Source organism: Boleophthalmus pectinirostris, unplaced genomic scaffold (assembly GCF_026225935.1).
Source record: "Boleophthalmus pectinirostris isolate CB_2022bp ecotype Guang Dong unplaced genomic scaffold, ASM2622593v1 HiC_scaffold_1, whole genome shotgun sequence".
In the NCBI taxonomy this organism is placed as follows: Eukaryota; Metazoa; Chordata; class Actinopteri; order Gobiiformes; family Gobiidae; genus Boleophthalmus; species Boleophthalmus pectinirostris.
This window is the reverse complement of record NW_026570970.1, coordinates 7,509,035-7,528,841: the sequence shown is the minus strand read 5'-3', so window position 1 is coordinate 7,528,841 and position 19,807 is coordinate 7,509,035. Positions and strand designations below refer to the sequence as shown.

Sequence of the window (19,807 nt, the reverse complement as noted above, 5' to 3'; positions counted from 1 at the left end):
GACCGTGACTGAGGCCAGGACATAGATCAGGACTGAGACCGGGAACAGGACTAGGACTGAGACTGGGACCAGACTAGGACTGAGACTGGGAGTGAGATCGGGACCAGACCAGGACTGAAAACAGTTTAGTCCTGGTTTAGCCCTGGTTCAGTCCGGCATCACAGTTTAAGTCACAGAAACGGGAAATGGCCATTATCCATTTTTTCCATTATTCATTTAAACACAAAATTGAAAAATGAAAAAAATGAACCATCTGTTTTTTTGTTTTTCTATTTTTGGTTTTATTTTGAAAAACGAATGAACGAACGATACAGGGATTGTAGTCATTTATAAGTCTAATTTTGTTATGCTGTAAGTAAATATAGTCCAGTTATTTATCTTTTTTGGTCGAGGGAAACCACTACTCACTTCTCCCCGGTGCCAAATTAGAAACCGGGAATCTAAAATCCGAGATAAGACCCTGTGTATCGTGGGTGGGTTGTGATTCTAGTGGAGGGGAGTCAGAACAAGTGGCTTTCTGTCCTGAGAGCGGCTCGTTAAAGAAAGATGGCGGACAGCGATCGGATCATTTTCCTGAAAATGTCACTTAAAGCGCCGCGTCGGGCCTGGAGCCGAGCCAGCGTCCTTGAGCTGAGCTGGAGATGCCTATCAGTTTTATGGGCAACATTCAATTACCTCCTTGATGAATCATGGACTCGCTGGCGATCCTGAATATTACACCTTACTGTTTTTTTATCTGGCTTTTTTTCAGTTTGAAAATTGTGAAAATGTTTTTAATATTAACTGCATTCTATATATAATTTTTTTGTATTATCATTTTTTTTTCCAACCTCTGTTATGTTTACCAATAAATGTGATCAAATCGAACCACATAATTTGTTTATTAAAGAGTATATAAAGAGTATTATTGTGGAAAATCTGACATTATATATTCTTTTTAGACATTTTGGTTTAATAATAGGACTGTTGTTGTTTTAACAGGTGTTTTAGCGTGTGTTTTAAAGTTTAAATATGACTAAAAGACGGTTACTTATTTTTTAAATTTTTAATTTTTTTCTTCAAAAGTTTAAATACGACTAAATACGAGTACTATTTTATTTATTTATTTATTTTTTTCTTCAAAAGATTAAATATGACTAAAATATGGTTACTTATTTATTTTTTTTCTTTATTTTTTTTCTTCAAAAGTTTAAATATGACTAAAATACGATTACATATTTATTTATTTTTATTTTTTTTTCTTCAAAAGATTAAATATGACTAAAATACAGTTACTTATTTATTTATTTTTATTTTTTTTCTTCAAAAGTTTAAATACGACTAAAATACAGTTACTTTTTTTTTTTTTTCCTTCAATTTTTTCTTCAAAAGTTTAAATACAACAAAATTACGGTTACTTACTTATTTATTTATTTTATCTTCAAAAGTTTAAATACGACTAAAATACGGTTACTTATTTATTGTTTTTCTTCAATTAATTATTGTAGCCCTACTTAGCAGTAACATTAATTCGATTTGCAAAACTATGAATACTGATTTTGTTAAATTTTAAAATTTTGTGACAGGCTTTATTACGTTTACCAATAAATGTGATCAAAACGTACGACATAATTTGTTTATTACAGAGTATATAAAGAGTATTGTTGTGGAAAATCTGAAATTATATATTCTTTTTTGACATTTTGGTTTAATAATGACAGTTTTTGTTTTAACACGTCTTTTAGAGTGTGTTTTAGAGTTTGTAGAGTCCAGTTAACGACTAAAATACGCTTTTTAATGTATTTTTTCTTCAATTAATTACTGTAGCCCTACTTGACAGTAACATAAATATCGATCAGGCGTTATAATTCCTTTGCAAAACTATGAATACTGATTTTCTGACAGACCCGAGTCCTTGAGCTGTTCAGTTTTATGGGCAACATTCAATTACCTCCTTGATGATTCACTGACTTTTTTTTCCTTATAACCACACACACACACACAGAGACAACCACCTCCTCACTGCAACAATGCTTTTCCAAAACAGCTTCCATAAATTCTGCTTCCAATTAGCTCGTTCCCAGGCTTTCTCGCGGTTGTAAATAGCAGGCGGCTGAGCTCACCTGGCTTCTCCAGCACGTCGTTGGTGTTTTTATGGGAAGTCTTGCCGTCCGTCTTGGGTGGGTACGGTACTCTGGTGGGGTTGTCTTTGGGTGAAATTGGGTCTGAGGGACCTGGAAGAGAAAGCAAAGTATTTTTATTTATTTATTTATTTATAAGGGAAGCCTCTTGAGCTGTAGCATCTCGTTTGTGAGGGGGTCCTAATACATTAACAAAAGCAGGATTTACAGAAGAGAAAGAAAAAACTAAACAGAACAAAAAACAAACAGACTAAGGCTACGTTCAGGCTGCAGGGCTTAACGCTCAATTCAGATTTTTTTGTGAAATCCGATGTTTTTGCAAGGTCGTTCACATTTCCAATTAAATGCGACTTGTATGTGACTCCAGTGTGAACGTTAAATGGCCCGAAAGTGTCCCACATGTGCAATGGAGGACATGATGACGTCAACCGCAGCGAGCGTGCTCTGTGTTTACGGAAGTTGTCCAAACATGGACGCAGCATCGAGCACCTGGAGATTTTAAAGTTCCTTTTGTACCGGAGCCAGAACATGAACAACTTACTTGTTTTAAGGAGGAGATTGAGAAGGACGAGGTTTTAAACCAGGACTAAAACCAGGTCTAAACCAGGACTAAAACCAGGTCTAAACCAGGACTAAACCAAGACTAAAACCAGGAATAAACCAGGACTAAACCCAGGTCTAAACTAGGTCTAAACCAAGACTAAACCAGGAATAAACCAGGACTAAACCAGGTCTAAAACACTTTTAAACCAAAACTAACCAGTCTAAAGTCTAACCAAGACTAAACCAGGAATAAACCAGACTAAACCAGGTCTAAACCAGTTTTAAACCAAGTCTAACCCAGTTCTAAACTAGGTCTAAACCAAGACTAAACCAGGACTAAACGAAAACTAAACCAGGACTAAACCAGGTCTGAACCAGGTCCAAACCAGGTCTAAACCAGGACTAAACCATGACTAAACCAAGACTAAAACCAGGTCTAAACCAGGACTAAATCACGCTGCATGGACCGTGTTTCCTCCTTTTCTATCAATAATATTTTTAATTTGTTTAAGTAAAGTCTGGGCTTTTTTATTGTCTTTTATCAGACAAAACATCTTATGTTACGATATCCTCATCTTTGTTTCTCTACAGCAAATCAAGTAATCCAAAGTATCCAGATTACTTTACTCACTTTAAGTAATTTAATGGATTCCGTTTGTAATCTGTAGGGGATTACATTTTAAAAGTCACCTTCCCAACACCGTTTGTAACACATGAATCTATGTGTAAGTTAAAATTTAATTGTGAGTCTAAAACAAGACCAAGATATTTAAATTGGTCAACTTTTACCACTGGGATTCCATCAATAAAGTGAATTACATAGTTGTTGCTATCACATTAAGGAAACCATTTTTGAATCAGAATAAAATCTGACTGCAGTATCCCAAATAAGTCTTTTTTTGTTTTATATACTTTTACTAAGCATGAGAATGGATTCGACAAATAACAATTGGGGATTTGGTTAAACTTCCCCAGAGAGAATGCGTCGGCGTTAACCACATCTTTTTACAATCGCTGCATGTTTTCATTGTTTTACGCTCGGGTTTTGTTTACGTTGCCTCAAAGTTCACAGCGCAACTTTACAGCCGTCTCACAATTGTTTATTGTTTCGGCTACTTCGCTAAACAGGGGATTTACAATAAGACAGGAAGCTTACGCGCAAGTCCTTTCTTGCTAAATTGCTTGAGATTTCTTTCAATCTGAAAAGTGGTGTCTGACCCGGGCTTTTCCTTCAGCGATTCAATTAATTTCTTCACCTTGAAAACCATTTAGCGAACGGAGCTATAGAAACAACCGTATAACCTTGGGAATTTCCCTCTGTATCATAATAACTGTAATTAATCGAGGCAACATTGACGAGCGCGGCGTTTACAGAGCTGAATGGTTTGCTTAGACATGTCTGTGTTAGTGAAAGGGCACTGAGGGAGCTAATAGCGAATGGCAATCTTGCGGTTTACCGTAATCTTGTGGTTTTACAGAAATGTTTAATGAAATGTAAAAAAATGAGTGGGAGTACAAGATGAATACCACGGATATTTTTAAATGTTTTAAATATCTGCAACAAATCGTAAAGTTTGCTGGTTTTTCCGGTAACTTTTCTGGTACAGGGCCTGTCAAATGCTTATTTTACTGCTTTGTCTGGAATGTTTCACAGTATGGCATTAATTAAACCTTTCTATCTCCATGGAAACCAAACCAGACCAAATTACAGGTCAGATTTGTGGAGAGTTGATCCGCTCAAGTTAGAATTTTTCTTGGCATTTTTGAGCTATAAAAGCACCTGTAATTGAATAAATGTAAGGTAGGTATCCATAGAAACAAGCAGGTGACAGACCTCAAACCAAAAAATTACATAGTACACCTTTAATGCCATAGATATTTTTGAAAGTAATAAATGTTTGCCAAATTGTAAATTTTGCTGTTATTTCTGGTAAAAAAGTGTCCAAAGTGGAAAATCTTTAAGGTGAATAGTGTCATTTTTCCTGTCAAATGTTTTTCTATTGCTTTATCTGGCATGTTTCACAGTATGGCATTAATTAAACCTTTCTATCTCCATGGAAACCAAACCAGACCAAGTTACAAATCAGATTTATGGAGAGCTCAAGTGAGACGCGCTCAAGTCAGAATTTTTCTAGGCATTTTTGAGCTATAAAAGCACCTGTAATTGAATAAATGTAAGGCAGGTATCCATAGAAACAAGCAAGTGACCAAAAAATTACATAGTACACCTTTAATACCATAGATATTTTTGAAAGTAAGAAATGTTTGTAATATCTGTAACCTCCAAATCATAAATGTTGCCGTTATTTCCAGTAATAAAGTGTCGAAAATGGAAAATCTTCATGGCTTTGTCTGGAATGTTTCACAGTATAGTATTAATTAAACCTTTCTATCTCCATGGAAACCAAACCAGATCAAGTTACAGGTCAGATTTATGAAGAGGCGACACCGCTCACAGTCAGAATACATGTTTTCTAAGCATTTTTGAGCTATAAAAGCACCTGTAATTGAATAAATGTAAAGGCAGGTATCCATAGAAACAAGAAAGTGACCAAAAAATTACATAATACACCTTTAATGCCATAGATATTTTTGGAAATAATAAATGTTTGTAATATCTGTAACTGCCAAATCATAAATTTTGCTGTTATTTCCGGTAATAAAGTGTCAAAAGTGGAAAATCTTCATGGCTTTGTCTGGAATGTTTCATAGTATATAGCAGTATAGTATTAATTAAACCTTTCTATCTCCATGGAAACCAAACCAGATCAAGTTACAGGTCAGATTTATGGAGAAGCGACCCCACTCAAAGTCAGAATGCCTGTTTTTCTTGGCATTTTTGAGCTATAAAAGCACCTGTAATTGAATAAACGTAAGGCAGGTATCCATAGAAACAAGGAGGTGTTGGACCCCAAACCAAAAAATTACATAATACACCTTTAATACAATAGATATTTTTGAAAATAATAAATGTTTGTAATATCTGTAACTGCCAAATCATAAATTTTGCTGTTATTTCCGGTAATAAAGTGTCAAAAGTGGAAAATCTTTAAGGTGAATAGTGTAACTTTTCCTGTCAAATGCTTTTCTATTGCTTTGTCTGGAATGTTTCACAGTATTAATTAATCCTTTCTATCTCCATGGAGACCAAACCAGGCCAAGTTACAGGTCAGATTTATGGAGAGGCGACTCCGCTCATGGTCAGTATAAATGTTTTTCTAGGCATTTTTGAGCTATAAATCCACCTGTCACTTAATAAATGTCAAGTAGGTATTAGGGTTCATGATTTACTCAAGTTTTTGAAATATTTTTGAAAATCAATCTGTAACTAGTATCAGTTTTTTACACTTGCCAAAGTAAACTTCCGTGAGTAATTTCATGAAATTCTCTTGATGTTTACTGGGTCCACCAAGCCTCTGGAGTTTAGTTCCTGCAGAATCTTTAAATCTGAGCTGAAAAATCTGTTTTTCTTTAATAACATCAAAAATAATTAATTTAGCCCAATAGTACCAATGGAAGTTGAATATAAATATGGAGATTGCGGATCATTTTGTACCAGATTTGTGTCTGTATCATCATTAGTTTCTGAGATATGGCAAAAGTGTCATTTCTTGAATAAGCAATATTATTAAAAAATACTATAATAATAACAAAAAATATTATATATAAAAAAAAAAAAACATTATTTTTAAAGTTATTTGAGAACATAATGATTTTTCTGACAGAGCCTCATGGACACCGTTAGGATGGAACTTAACAGTCTTGGTGGACCCTGTAGATTTTATTCAATTGAGCAAATAATATTCCAAAAATTTTCTTTTATTTGGTTTTGTCACATTTTAAAATTGGGTACAAGTTGAATTTCTGACATTGGGGCAAATGATGCATCCTGGTAGAAACATAGAAACACAGAAACAAGCAGGTGATAGACCCCAAACCAGAAAGTTACATAGCGCACCTTTAATGCCACAGCTATTTTTGGACATAATTCTGTTTGTGAAGTTTGTAATTGCCAAATCATAAAGTCTGCGGTTATTTCCGATGATATAATAACACCGAAAGTGGAAAAACTCTTAAAATAAACGTGCTAATTTTGTACTTTGAAAGGCGTGGGATCTCGGTACTAATTTGATACTTAAAATATTTACATCTTCACTCAAATGCCAACGGTTCTGGATTAAAACCGAGCACTATACATCAACCTTGGCTCCTACCGTTTTATTGCTCTGTATTTGTGCACGATCCCGGGCATTCGAAGCACATTTCCACCGCACAAGTTTTCGGCCGAGGGAGCATGCACAGCAGATGCTCGGTGTGTGCGTGCGGCCCCTTCTAATGTCTATGTGTGTGTGTGCAATGGGCCTTCCGCTACATTACTCCTGGATCTGGATCTCGGCCCCTCGGAGCCCCAGGTGTCATGGAGACGATGGAGCTGTTCGCGGTGCGGCCTCCCCTGACCTTATTAGGGCATGCGCGGAGCTTCGAGGGGGAAGGAACCGGGGCCCCCTTCTGGTAGGTACCCGGAGGCGTTGTAAATTCAATAACGCTCGTATACGGTACTCACTTTGCCCCACTTTCATGACGATCTTCATGGACTTGGTCTTGCAAACGCCGCCGTCCTGGTTGTCGATGCCCTCCATGGTGCCGTTAGATGTAGCTGGAGGAAATAAAGGAAAATATGAGGTTAGTTTTAGCAAATTTGAAAGAGGAAATCTGAACTTTTGAAGGAATGTGCCAGGAAGTTATAACGTTTACATGAAATTTAATATATACAAGGAAAAACAGCACATTTTGGTAGCTATGTAAATGTATTTTGTTTGATTTTTGTCTCCTAAATGTTACACCAGAGTATTTTTTTATCTTGGTTTTTGTTCTGTTTTAAAATTGTGAACATTTAAAACATATTTTAGTTAAACCAGGTCTGAACCAGGACTAAACCAGGACTGAAATATGACAAAAATAGAATTGAACCAGGACTAAACCAGGACTAAACCAGGAATGAACCAGAATTGAAACACAACAAAACTAGGACTGAATGAGGACTGAACCAGGACTAAACCAGGAATACATTAGGACTGAAACACAACATAACCAGGACTATACCAGGACTGAACCAGGAATGAACCAGGACTGAACCAGGACTGAAACACGACAAAACTAGGACTGAACTAGGACCAAACCAGAATTAAACCAGCATTAAAACAGGGTTGAACCAGTACTAAATCAGGACTGGAAAAGAGGACTGAACCAGGACTGAAACAGGACTGAAGAAGAACTGAACAAGGATTAAACCAGGACTAAATCAGGACTGAAAAAAGATAAAACTAGGACTGAACCAAGACTAAACCAGGACTGAAACACAACAAAACCAGGACTGAACCACGACTAAACCAGGAATAAAACAAGACTGAAACATAAAAAAAATAGGACTGAATCAGGACTAAATCAGGACTAAACCAAGCCTAAATTAGGACTAAAACACAACAAAACTAGGACTGACCCAGGACTAAATCAGGAATAGAACAGGACTAAACCACAACAAAATTAGGACTGAACCAGGACTGAAGCAGGATTAAACCAGGACTGAGTTAGGACAAAAAGAGGACTGAACCAGGACTGAAACAGCTTTTTGAAATTACTCAATCCTTACACTAACATTGATCATTTAATATAATTCCTTTACAAACCCGTACACTTAATCCCCTCATGTTGAACCCTCGCGTTTACTTCCTTCCTTTTACCCAGGAAGGACATGACTCATCTACTCGTTCACAACAACACAATTCATCCCGTCGTCACCTCCGCCACCCGCCACCGGAGGAGCACTTCCGTCAAAAAAAGTCAATTATCTTGAGTAATCGTGACCGTAATGTCCCTTAACTGCGCCGATGGATCTTTGTGGAGAAAGCAGTTAAAGGGGAAAGAGGATTCGAAGACAGCAGCCATGTTGGCACGCCGCAGGTAAAACTGTCAGATCATCTTATATTAGCGCTAACTACACTCCCGAGACGGATCACCGGTTATTAAAAACACGGTTAAGGATTTTAAAAGGCTTCGAGGTAAGGAGAAAACTGACAAAAGCGTAAACCCGCCTCGAAAAATGGACGCTTTCCAGGAGGGAGGGAGTCAAATAGAAGTGATGAATGGCTCAAATAAAACGCTATTTGAAGATCTGAGCAAGAACGCAAGCATGTGCTCTAAATACTAAAATCGGGAGACGGTTTTGGCAGATGCCGGGAGTCGGATCTGCGGAGGAGGAGGAGGAGGAGGAGCGCGACGTCGTCCCGCTTGTGACAGGGAGGAACAGCTCAGCCCCTGTTAGCAGATGTGTATTAAGCCGAAGCTGCACTTTCGGTAAATAAACAGATGTAGACAAGAACTTGAAATCGACCCAAGGGGAAAGGACTCGACTGTGAATCAAAGCGCTGTTATTGTTACCAGAATCTAGTGGCCATCTGTGGTATCGCAAGTCACTGCTGTCAATTAGCCTCCTAGTGTAATTCCCAAAGTTATTTATTGAAGAGTTTGGGGGGGAAAATGAAAAAGAAATTGATGAAGACGATGTAGAGACAATGAAACCTAGAATACTAATACTATTGCTACTACTACTAATAATAATACTAACAGGCCTGTTGACAAAATTTTTAGTCTCACAGGGGCCATCCTCTAAAATAAATTAATGGTTAGATCAGGGGTGTCAAACATACGGCCCAGGGACCAGATCCGTCCCTCCAAGACCTTTAATCTGGCCCTCGGCTGATTTCCTACTAAAATATTTTAATTATACTTTCTATTAAAATACTTGTAACTGTCTGCGCCGCTTAGCAGAGCAGTGTCAGAAATATATTTGTATACAAGTTACTGTTAAAACATTCTGTTGAAATTGCATTTTTCTTAAAGTTTCAGGTTGTTCATAATATTATATTGAATTAAAATAGATTTGCGTTTCTCTGCACAAATATTTGAACTTTCTTATCCGGCCCCGCTGGGTTGGTAGTAGGTTGGATACGGCCCCCGGACCAAAATGAGTTTGACACTCCTGGGTTAGGTATCATTAAGAAGTTGAATACACACCTCGATATTTAGGCCACGATACGATACATACCTCGATACAGTGCACTTTTGGTACAATATGATATATTTCAAATCAATTCGATACGGTTCAATAAAAAATAACGTCTAAATCATGGCTGTGATACTAAAAGTTTTTGTTAAACCATTTTTCTTTTGCAGAGTTAATAGGAAACACGCCAATTTTAATCATCAAAACAGTGAAAATGTCAAATTTGTTGCATAAATGTGTTTCCTTCCACTGAACAAGCAACAAAACCGTAGCACTGTAACAAAATACTTCAGTAAAATATACCAAAAAATACTCTTGCAGATATATCAATACAGCAGGCCCTGATATCAATACAGTATCATGACATGCTTAAGATGCTGGGGCCAAATGGCAAGGTAACTAGGGGTATGCAAAAATATTGAAATATCAATATACTGTATCGTTTAATGTGATGATACAGTATGGATATCATGGGCTGCTGTATCGATATATCGGCAAGAGTATTTTTTGGTATGTTTTACTAAATTATTTTGTTACGGAGCTACTGTTTTGTTGCTTGTTTAGAGGAAGGAAACTTATTCATGCAACACATTTGACATTTTCACTGTTTTGATGATTAAAATGTTGAACTTTGCACAAGAAATGGTTTAACAAAGACTTTTAGTATCACAGCCATGATTTAGCCTTTATTTTTAATGAACCGTATCGAATCGATTTGAAATATGCAAGTGAAAATAGAGTAAGTGAGTAAGTGTAAGTGAAATAATAATAATAATGATCGGGTGCTCTTCGATCCAACTGGGCGAATGACTTACTGGGAGAAAAAACAAGGGAGATCCGAGGCACTCCGATATATTTTGCTTTTATTTTACGTTTTTATTACAAAGTCAGAAGCGTTTGACATGAAATAAAATCATAGCAAAGTATATCGGCGCGCCTCGGATCTTCCTTTTTTCATCCTGTAAGTCGATTTGAAATATATCGTGTCAAGTCGAAAGTGCGCCGGATCGAGATATGTATCGTATCGGCAATTTCTTAAAGATATCCCGCCCTACAAATAACCAATCTTAACCTATTCTACTTCAAAAATGGACGTTAATATTTAAAGATGTGCACAAGTAAACACACATAATTTGCTCTTCTTCGAACCAAATTATTGATGAAGTAAAGACAGTTCCAGTAAATATACCAACTACTACTAGACTACAAGGCAAAGGACACGAAATTCTTCTGAAACTTATCAAAGCCTTCCCTTGTTTGCTTGTTTGGGCCTCGCTAGCCAACACCGAAGCCACTAAGCCATGCCAGCCCCAGTCTAGGGACAATAACCAACCCTTTGATTTGATAAAAGAGCTCGCCCCGTGTGTAGAACAAATGACAGAGTACATAAAAGCTATATTTGTTGTGGCCGGCGTCTAGTGGCCATCAGCGGTAATAGACTTCAGCGCTGACCGGAATAACAAGGGCCTTTGATTTGATAAATTGCGTCTCTGTGCTGTGTGCGCCACGTCTCGGTGCGGGCTAGAGGCCAAAGCTCAATCAAGCTTTCGAAGCCGAAAGCTCCGAAAGCTCATTAGCTGCTCCGTGGTGCTCCGTGCTGCCCCCCTCAGGTCATCTGGAGTAATTGCAATAGCGGGATAGGCAAAAATGTCCACAGAAATAGTTATAAACACATTATAGCTGCTCTGTGACGCTCCGTGCTGCCCCCTTCAGGCCGTCTGGAGTAATTGCAACAGTGGGGATAGGCAAGAAATGTCCACAGAAATAGTTATAACCAAATTACAGCTGCTCAGTGCTGCCCTCCTCAGGCCGTCTGGAGTAATTGCAACAGTGGGATAAAGTAAATGCAAACGTAAATACTTCATAAACATATTAGTAGGAAAGTTATGTATAATTTAGTGTTGTTACAATACAAAAAATTCTAAAGTGATCATTTCAGTAGCTATTTTTTAAGATAATAATGTAATTTTTTTGTTTTAGTGGCAATTCGCATCAGATTTTTAATACTTTTGACAAGCCTAATCCAATTAACATTATTTTTTTTTACAGCAAAATGAATATTAGGAGTGTTCAAAAATTTAAATATCGATATATCGCATCGTTTAATGTGATATGGGCTGCTGTATTGATATATCGACAAGAGTATATACGTGGCTTTTACTTATCCCACTGTTCCACTTACTCCAGACAGCGCCTAATTTGTAATTTTCAGGACGAAATATTTTAGTATTTAGTTTCAGTAGTTTTGCTGTCGATTAGTATCAGATTTTTGATAGTTTCGACAAGCCTAATCCAATTAACATTATTTTTAACAGCAAAATGAATATTAGGGGTGTGCAAAAATATCAAAATATCGATATATTGTATTGGTTAATGTGATGTTACAGTATAAATATCATGGGCTGCTGTAATGATATATCACCAAGAGTATTTTTTTGTATATTTTACTAAATTATTTTGTTACAGCACTACAGTTTTGTTGCTTGACATCGATATTTTCACTGTTTTTAAGATTAAAACTGGCATGTTGTGGTGGTTTAACAAAGACTTTTAGTATCACAGCCATGATTTAGCCTTTATTTTTATTGAACCGTATTGAATCGTTGCAATATATCAAATCGAAAGCTCACTTTATCAAGATATGTATCGAATCGTGGCCTCTGTATCAAGGTATGTAACGTATTGACAACTTCTTAATGATACCCGGCCCTAATGAATATGCTGTACATTTTTAACAAAACCGATAATGCTGTTTTTGTCTAAAATTAAAAGCAAATTTAGATTAATCCCGCAATATTTATCCAACCACTTTACAAAATCAGTATATTAACAATTGAAAACTAAACGTATGCTATGTAGTGAAGCTCATTAGCAGCTCCGCACCGCCATACTGCCCCCCAAGGACGCCGGGAGCAAGTGCCCGCCATCGAACAGCGGGATAGTCAAAAAAAAAAAAAAAAGAGAGAGAGACGAGAGGAGGGAGGGAGGGAGCGGGGCTTGTGGTCTATCAGGTCAGTAACACAGAGGCTAACGAGCTGCCAGGGCTTAGCGGCTTGGCCCGTCTCCAGCGCCCAGTGTCCCGCATTCAGTTCACTCCCCCCGGCCTCCTCCCTGTTGCTTCTGGTTGGGGACCGCCGCCGCCGCCGCCGCTGCTGCCACTGCTGCCACCGCCGCCGCACCTTCCCCCTAACCTTTGCTTGTCTCGTTGCATTCCCATCATCAAAACAAAACAAAAAAAAACACAAAAAATGGTCGCCACGTTGCCACAATTCATTCTCGATTATTGATTCATCCTTGCCAGCGAGCACAGAACGAACGCGACAGTCCCTCCCTCCATCCCGGTTCAAGTCCCGACCATTGGCTATTTTTCAGAGGAGAGTCAAAAGCACATTACAGATAAAGCTTCTTAAAGGCTTGGGCTCACGTTCTGACTCGCTCATTGTGTGTGTGTGTGTTTGTGCTTTCGGATGCATCTGTTCGCACAAAACACAGGAGTTTTACAACCAACCAGACGCCTTTAAAACGATTTTCGGAAGGTTCTGCGCCGAGATTGGAACAGTAAGAACTTGGACAAGCGTTTTCTGGGAGGTAAACTGAGGTCGTGTTTGAAGACCTCAGCGAAATTTTGATGTGAAATGTCTCCCAAATGATTCGTAGCTCACAAAGCACGTTAATGTTCACGGCACAAAAAAACCCCTAACCCGCCCTACTCAAACATCAAATTCCTCTTCTCCTTTAAATGCCGGCGTACAACCCTCTCTCTCGCTCTGGCAGACGCAAAAGGCTCACAGTCCAGTAAAAGCCTGACTTGGATTTCAACAGAATGCGATTGTTGAATGGGCTAAAGCGGACTGAATGGCCGGGCCCTCTGAGGTTGGCGAGCAGGACAGCGTTAACGGGCTAATCCATGACGCTGGAGGGGAGGGAAGGGAAGGGGAAGGCGAGGGAAGGCGAGGGAAGGGGCCGGGATGCAAAACGTTTTCATACAAGAGCCCCGCGAATGGACTGGACCATAGAAATGCAAACAGATAAGACTCGCCGCTAATGGGGCTAAACGTATGACCTTGGCCGGCAAAACAAAGCATGGAAACCTATAGCCTATTAAGAGGAGCGCTTGAATAGACTGACAACATTTGACATTAGAATAGGCGAACATTATACATTTTTTGTAGTATTGTTCTCGTTGACGCCATGAATGACAACGAAATCCATCATTCAAGATTCAGTGGTTTATAGGCTGAAACTTTCTACCTTTTTGCTTCTAAAATTCCATAAAATCTTCCATAAAAATATCTATATTATAGCAACTAGGGCACGGAAATGTACTGAAATCGATAAATCGAGAATCATTAAAAAGACATCGTCTAATCGTCAAAGAAAAGATCGATTCTCTGTGTTTTGGAGCGAAGTTTAGACTCTGTGCGAGGAAAATTTTGAGTATTTTTGGTGTCAAATGACTCAAATTCAAAGTCTAAATGTGAATAAAATTTGCACCAAGAGACACTGTTATTCACTGACAAAATTTTAAAACTGTGTCATAAAAATATCTATATTACAGCAACTAGGGTTGAGAAATTTACTGAAATCGTTAAATCGAAAATCGTTAAAAAGACATCATCTAATCGTCAAAAAAAAGGTTGTTTCTCTGACAGTTAAAGCAAGTGGTTTAGAGCAAAGTTTACACTCTGTGCGAGGAAAATTTTGAGCATTTTTGGTGTCAAATGACTCAAATTAAAAGTCTAAATGTGAATAAAATTTGCACCAAGAGCCACTTTTTTTCACCGACAAAATTTCCAAACTTTCCCATGACTTTTTCAATGACCTAAAGTGAATTTTCCGTGACTTTACAGCACCCTACAGCGCTAAATAAAAAAATGTTAACCCTTTCCACTCACTTTATGGTTTGGTATTTTAGTTTTTTAACATTTCAAAATACTTTCAGTGGATTTATTGTCGTCTTTTTTAAACATAAGACGCAAATGTTCGGAAATAATCATAATAGTCTAACGAGAACTTCATAGAACGCCGTAGATGCGTGAAAGCGCTGACTTTTCCAGGATCTCCATGACTGCTGAAACCGCGCATTTTAATTTTGTTTTTAAAAAGACGATAAATAAACCCAAAAATAAATGTGATTCAGCCCTAATAGCAGCTATAATAACTCTCCTATGGATCGATCTCGACAAATATCCTGACAAATCGCTTATAAATTTACCGTCAGCTTCTCCGAAAAAGAGCTCGCCGGGAAACAAAATACGGAAAACGCAAATCCGGGCTTCGAAGACAGAAGAAGACCATCAGGCGAGATCACTCAGTGGGCTGTGACAAGGCAGGGGACCAACCTGACAGCTTGAGTGGCAAAAACACACCTCCACCTCCACACACGCTCGCCCAAACCGAGGCCAAATCACAAGCCGGTCCTAACAAACGCGTCTCCGGACCATTAGTGTGACCTCAGTGTGTGAACGCCACCTGTAAACCTCGCGCCGAATCAACGCTGCCACCACCCCCGCCACCTCCAGACACCTTAACTTAATTTTAGCCTGTTTATCGAATCACGGGAGTGGAAAATCAGCCCCATGTCTAAACACAGACAGTCAATTGTGGGCTGTGGCACGGGGAACAACACCCTGAGCTTTTAACTTGATTAGCCCTGGAGTTCTCGTGGAGGTGGAAAATTGCTATTGCCACGGTTAACTTGTTTACGGTTGAGCAGTCCGGTTCGTTCAAGCTGATTCAAAAGTGTACACTATAAACACTGTATTTTCTTTCGACGAAAAGCGCGCGACATAACAAGAATCAACACACAAGTTAAAATAGCGACAAGTTCCCCGTAATTTTCTGACTTCGGGCAACGTTCTGTTCCAGTGGAGTGAGAAAAAAGTCGTATTTTTACTCAAAATGTGCACTGGGCAGCTTTTCGGAGACGTTACTGCGTTGCCGGGAATGTCCCATGGTATGATATTATTATTTTGACAACATTACAAGTGTTTCTGTTGCTCAAAAATACAATGAATCCTTCTTTGGATAGGGGCGACTCTCCACGGATCTGAACTGTAATGTGGCGTAGTGTTGTAAACTGCTCAATCATTCATTCATTTGTTTTTCAAAATAAAACTAAAAATAAGAATTGAAAAAACAATTTTCTTCATTATTTGTCTCTAAAACCAAAATGAAAAAGCGGGACTGAACCAGGACTAAACCAGGTCTAAAACAGGACTAAACCAGGTCTAAACCAGGTCTAAACCAGGACTAAACCAGGAGTGCCAGGACGGCCTGGAGTTGCGCCCGTGTAGACTGTCGGGTGCTCAGGACTGAGACCGGGACCAGACTGGGACAAGATCAAGACTGAGGCCAGGACCAGACCTTGACAAGATGAGGACTGAGACCAGAACTGAGACCAGGACAAGATCAGGACTGAGACCGGGACCAGACCGACACTGAGACCGGGACTGAGACCAGGACCAGACTGGGACTTACACCAGGACTGAGACCGGTTTAGTCCTGGTTTAGACCTGGTTTACTGCTGATTCAGTTCTGATTTATTCTTGGCTTAGACCTGGTTTAGTCCTGGTTTAGTCCTGGTTCAGTCCGGCATCGCAATTTAAGTGACGGAAACAGGAAATGAAAAACTGAAAAAAAAAAAAAACACAAAACGAATCATTATTCATTTTTTCATTTTGGTTTTGGAGACAAAAAATGAATAAATTAATGTTTTTTCATTTTCTTATTTTTGTATTTTGAAAAACAAATGAAGAAATTACTCTACTCGCCTCCCTCGCGATAGGTAAGTTTAATCAATACTGTGGAACATTCTAGACAAAGCAATAACATCTCTATGGAGAAAAGCAGGTAGCGGACCCACTCTCCACCAGAAAAAACTAACTTTAACACAAGAGAAGTCCGAAATATCTTGTCAAAAAACCCCTAGAATTTCAAAATTTGGTCAACGCTTACAAAACAAACCTCCAATTTAGCTGCGGTAACATTACGGCCCATAAATCAAAGCGGTGAGATGACTCGAAAATTGTATAAAATGACGGATAAATGATAATGAGGCAATTATGTAATGAAAATTGCGGCGGGGACTCCTAACTAAACCGTGCATCTGTCCTCTCGCGTATGAAAGAGCCTTTGAAATGTCCAAAACAATACTTTGGATGTGGTTTCACTTAAGATTGCCAGAACTCTACGCGTATAATTACACCACGCTGAAAGAGGGAGCTGTAACGGAGCGAGGACACATCCCTGACACAGAAGAGATATGAAGGGAACAGATGGACGGGAAAAAAAAAAAAAAGAAAGGGGAAAAAAAAAAATTGGGGAAGAGAGATGAGGACGGACAAAGACGGGCTATGAGCTAAACACACGGCGTCATTTTGCTCCATGAACTTTCCGTGGAGCGTGAACTCATCGCCATAGCGCCGTGCCTCGTCGCCGTTTGTTCGCCGTAACGAGGTGTGACAGCGTTGTAGGTTCGGCGCTGACCCCGAGAAGCGGGCCGGGGCACGGGGAGGTCAGCGACGCGAATCAAGCTAATGGACGAACGTTTAAGGCGCCGTTGAGTTTTCTTTAGGGAGGTTTTTAATCGGTGACCTTTTCTACGTGTACGCAACTGTAGGTTTTATTCGCGGCGATGCAAGCGGTTAACATGTTGACCTGGACAACTTATATCGATTCGCAAAATTTCTCAAAAAATTCAAAATTCTGTGTTTTATAGGTTGAAACTTTCCACCTTTTTGCTTCTAAAATTCCATAAAACGTTTCCATAAAAATATCTATATTACAGCAACTAGGGCTGAGAAATTTATTGAAATCGTTAAATCGAAAATCGTTAAAAAGACACCGTGTAATCGTCAAAGAAAAGGTCGATTCTCTGTGTTTTGGAGCGAAGTTTTAGACTCTGTGCGAGGAGTATTTTTGATGTCAAATAGCTCAAATTAAGTCTAAATGTGAATAAAATTTGCACTAACATCCACTCTTTTTCACTGACAAAATTTCAGAAATCTTCCGTGACTTTTTCATGACCTAAAGTGAATTTTCCATGATTTTACAGCACCTACATGTAGAACTGATCAGACTTTTAGGATTAAATATGAAATGTTAACTCTTTCCACTCACCTTATGGTTTGGGATGATAGTTTTTTAACATTCAAAATACTGTCAGTGCATTTATTGTCGTCTTTTTTAAACAAAAGGCGTAGTCTCACGATACGATATCATCACGGTATGAACCTCACGATACGGTACGATATTTATTGCGATATCGTGGGAAAACTCACGATTAGGGATGTACCAATATCCAAATCTCTCAGTACGATGTTTTCAGGATATATATATCTCACGGTACGATATTTATTGCGATATTTTGTGGAAACAAACAGCTAAAACTGTTAATATGCCTTTGACAAGACTCAATCCAAAGAACTTAAAAGTGCTTAGAACTATTATTTCATGTAGTTTGCACTGAAATGGAGCAAAGGATTATGGTCTATGTAGTTCCCTCTATCTTTTTTGCACTATTTCTTCACCATAACTCTTAATTTAAGCAAAGAGACTTAATTCGATATATTGTGATGGTCCACGATATTATTGTGAGAACTTTGACGATACGATATCACGATATTTCGGTTACTGTTACATCCCTACTTTCCACTCACTTTACGGTTTGGGATTATAGTTTTTTTAACGTTCAAAATACTGTCAGTGCATTTATTGTCGTCTCTTTTAAATAAAAAAAAAAAGGTGCAGACGTTCAGAAATAATCAAAATAGCTTCATGAGAACTGCACAGAACAATGTAGTTGCGTGAAAGAGATACTAAAATTCCATGATTTTTCCCAAATTTTCATTGAAGTTACAGAATTCCATGACGTTTCCAGAATTTCCATGACCGTGGGAACCCTCACCGTATACAACAATCGAAACATTTCACGCAAAGTTAAAAGAGATCTAGATAAAAAAGGTTAGTGAGATTTACATTAAAGTTATAATGTGTAACTTTTCTGGTGGAGGGTCTGTCAATGTGTGTGGAAATGTGTGTGTGTGTGTGTGTCTGGAATGTCCCGCTATGGCATTAAAGTATTAAAGTATTAAATCTTGCATTTACTCAATAATAATTAGGTCAATGGGTTTTTATTGACCTAAAAAAAAAATAAAAAATCAGTGAGTACACTCGCCTCTCCACGGATCTGTAGTTTTACCTGCTGTCTCCGTAGAGATAAATAAGTGTAATGCCATATTTTGGAACATTTCCGGCAATATCTCCATGGAGAAAAGCAGAAGACAGACTCTCCACCTGAAAAGTTACACAGTGCAGCTTTAAGACCGAGCTGTGGAAGTCCAACCTGAATCATTGCGAACGTTTTCCTAATCGTGGCACATGTCGAATTTGATTTAATTCCGAATTTCAATCGATTTAAAGGCGCATTGTGTAACTTTTCGGGTGGACGGTCCGCCACCTGCTCCTCTCCGTGGACATGTTACTATTATTTGGTCTAGAATGTTTCGCAGTGTGGCATTAAACCTTTCTATCATCATGGAGACCAAACCAGGCCGAGTTATAGGTCAAATATTGAAATATCGATATATCGTATCGTTTAATGTGATGATACAGTATCGATATCATGGGCTGCTGTATCGATATATCGCCAAGAGTATTTTTTTGGTATTTTTTACTAAATAATTTTGTTACAGCTACAGTTTTGTTGCTTGTTTAGAAGAAGTTTGATGTTTTGATGATTAAAATTGGTGTGTTTTAGAGCTGGGTATCATTAAGAAGTTGCCGATACGATACATAGGCCACGATACGATACATATCTCGATACAGTGAGCTTTCGATTCAATACGATATATTTCAAAACGATTCGATACGATTCAATAAAAATAAAGGCTAAATCGTAGCTGTGATACTAAAAGTCTTTGTTAAACCACTTCTTGTGAAAAGTGAATAAGAAACACAAAATTTAAATCAACAAAACTATGAAAATGACAAATGTGTCGCATAAACAAGTTTTCTTCCTCTAAACAAGCAACAAAACTGTCGCTCCGTGACAAAATAGCTATGAAAACGTATCAAATTA

At 38.3% G+C, this 19,807-nt stretch overlaps 1 protein-coding gene across 1 annotated transcript in view; it reads right to left on the bottom strand.

Annotated features, from left to right (window-relative positions):
• Positions 1–19,807, bottom strand: part of efnb2a (ephrin-B2a) — a 62,299-nt gene that overhangs the window by 9,814 nt on the left and 32,678 nt on the right. Inside the window, exons 4-5 of the mRNA XM_055148644.1 lie at positions 7,228–7,320; positions 2,103–2,213 (exon numbers count right to left, since the gene is read on the bottom strand). Of these exons, the coding sequence (XP_055004619.1) occupies positions 2,103–2,213; positions 7,228–7,320 (204 nt within the window). The remainder of the gene's footprint in view (positions 1–2,102; positions 2,214–7,227; positions 7,321–19,807) is intronic.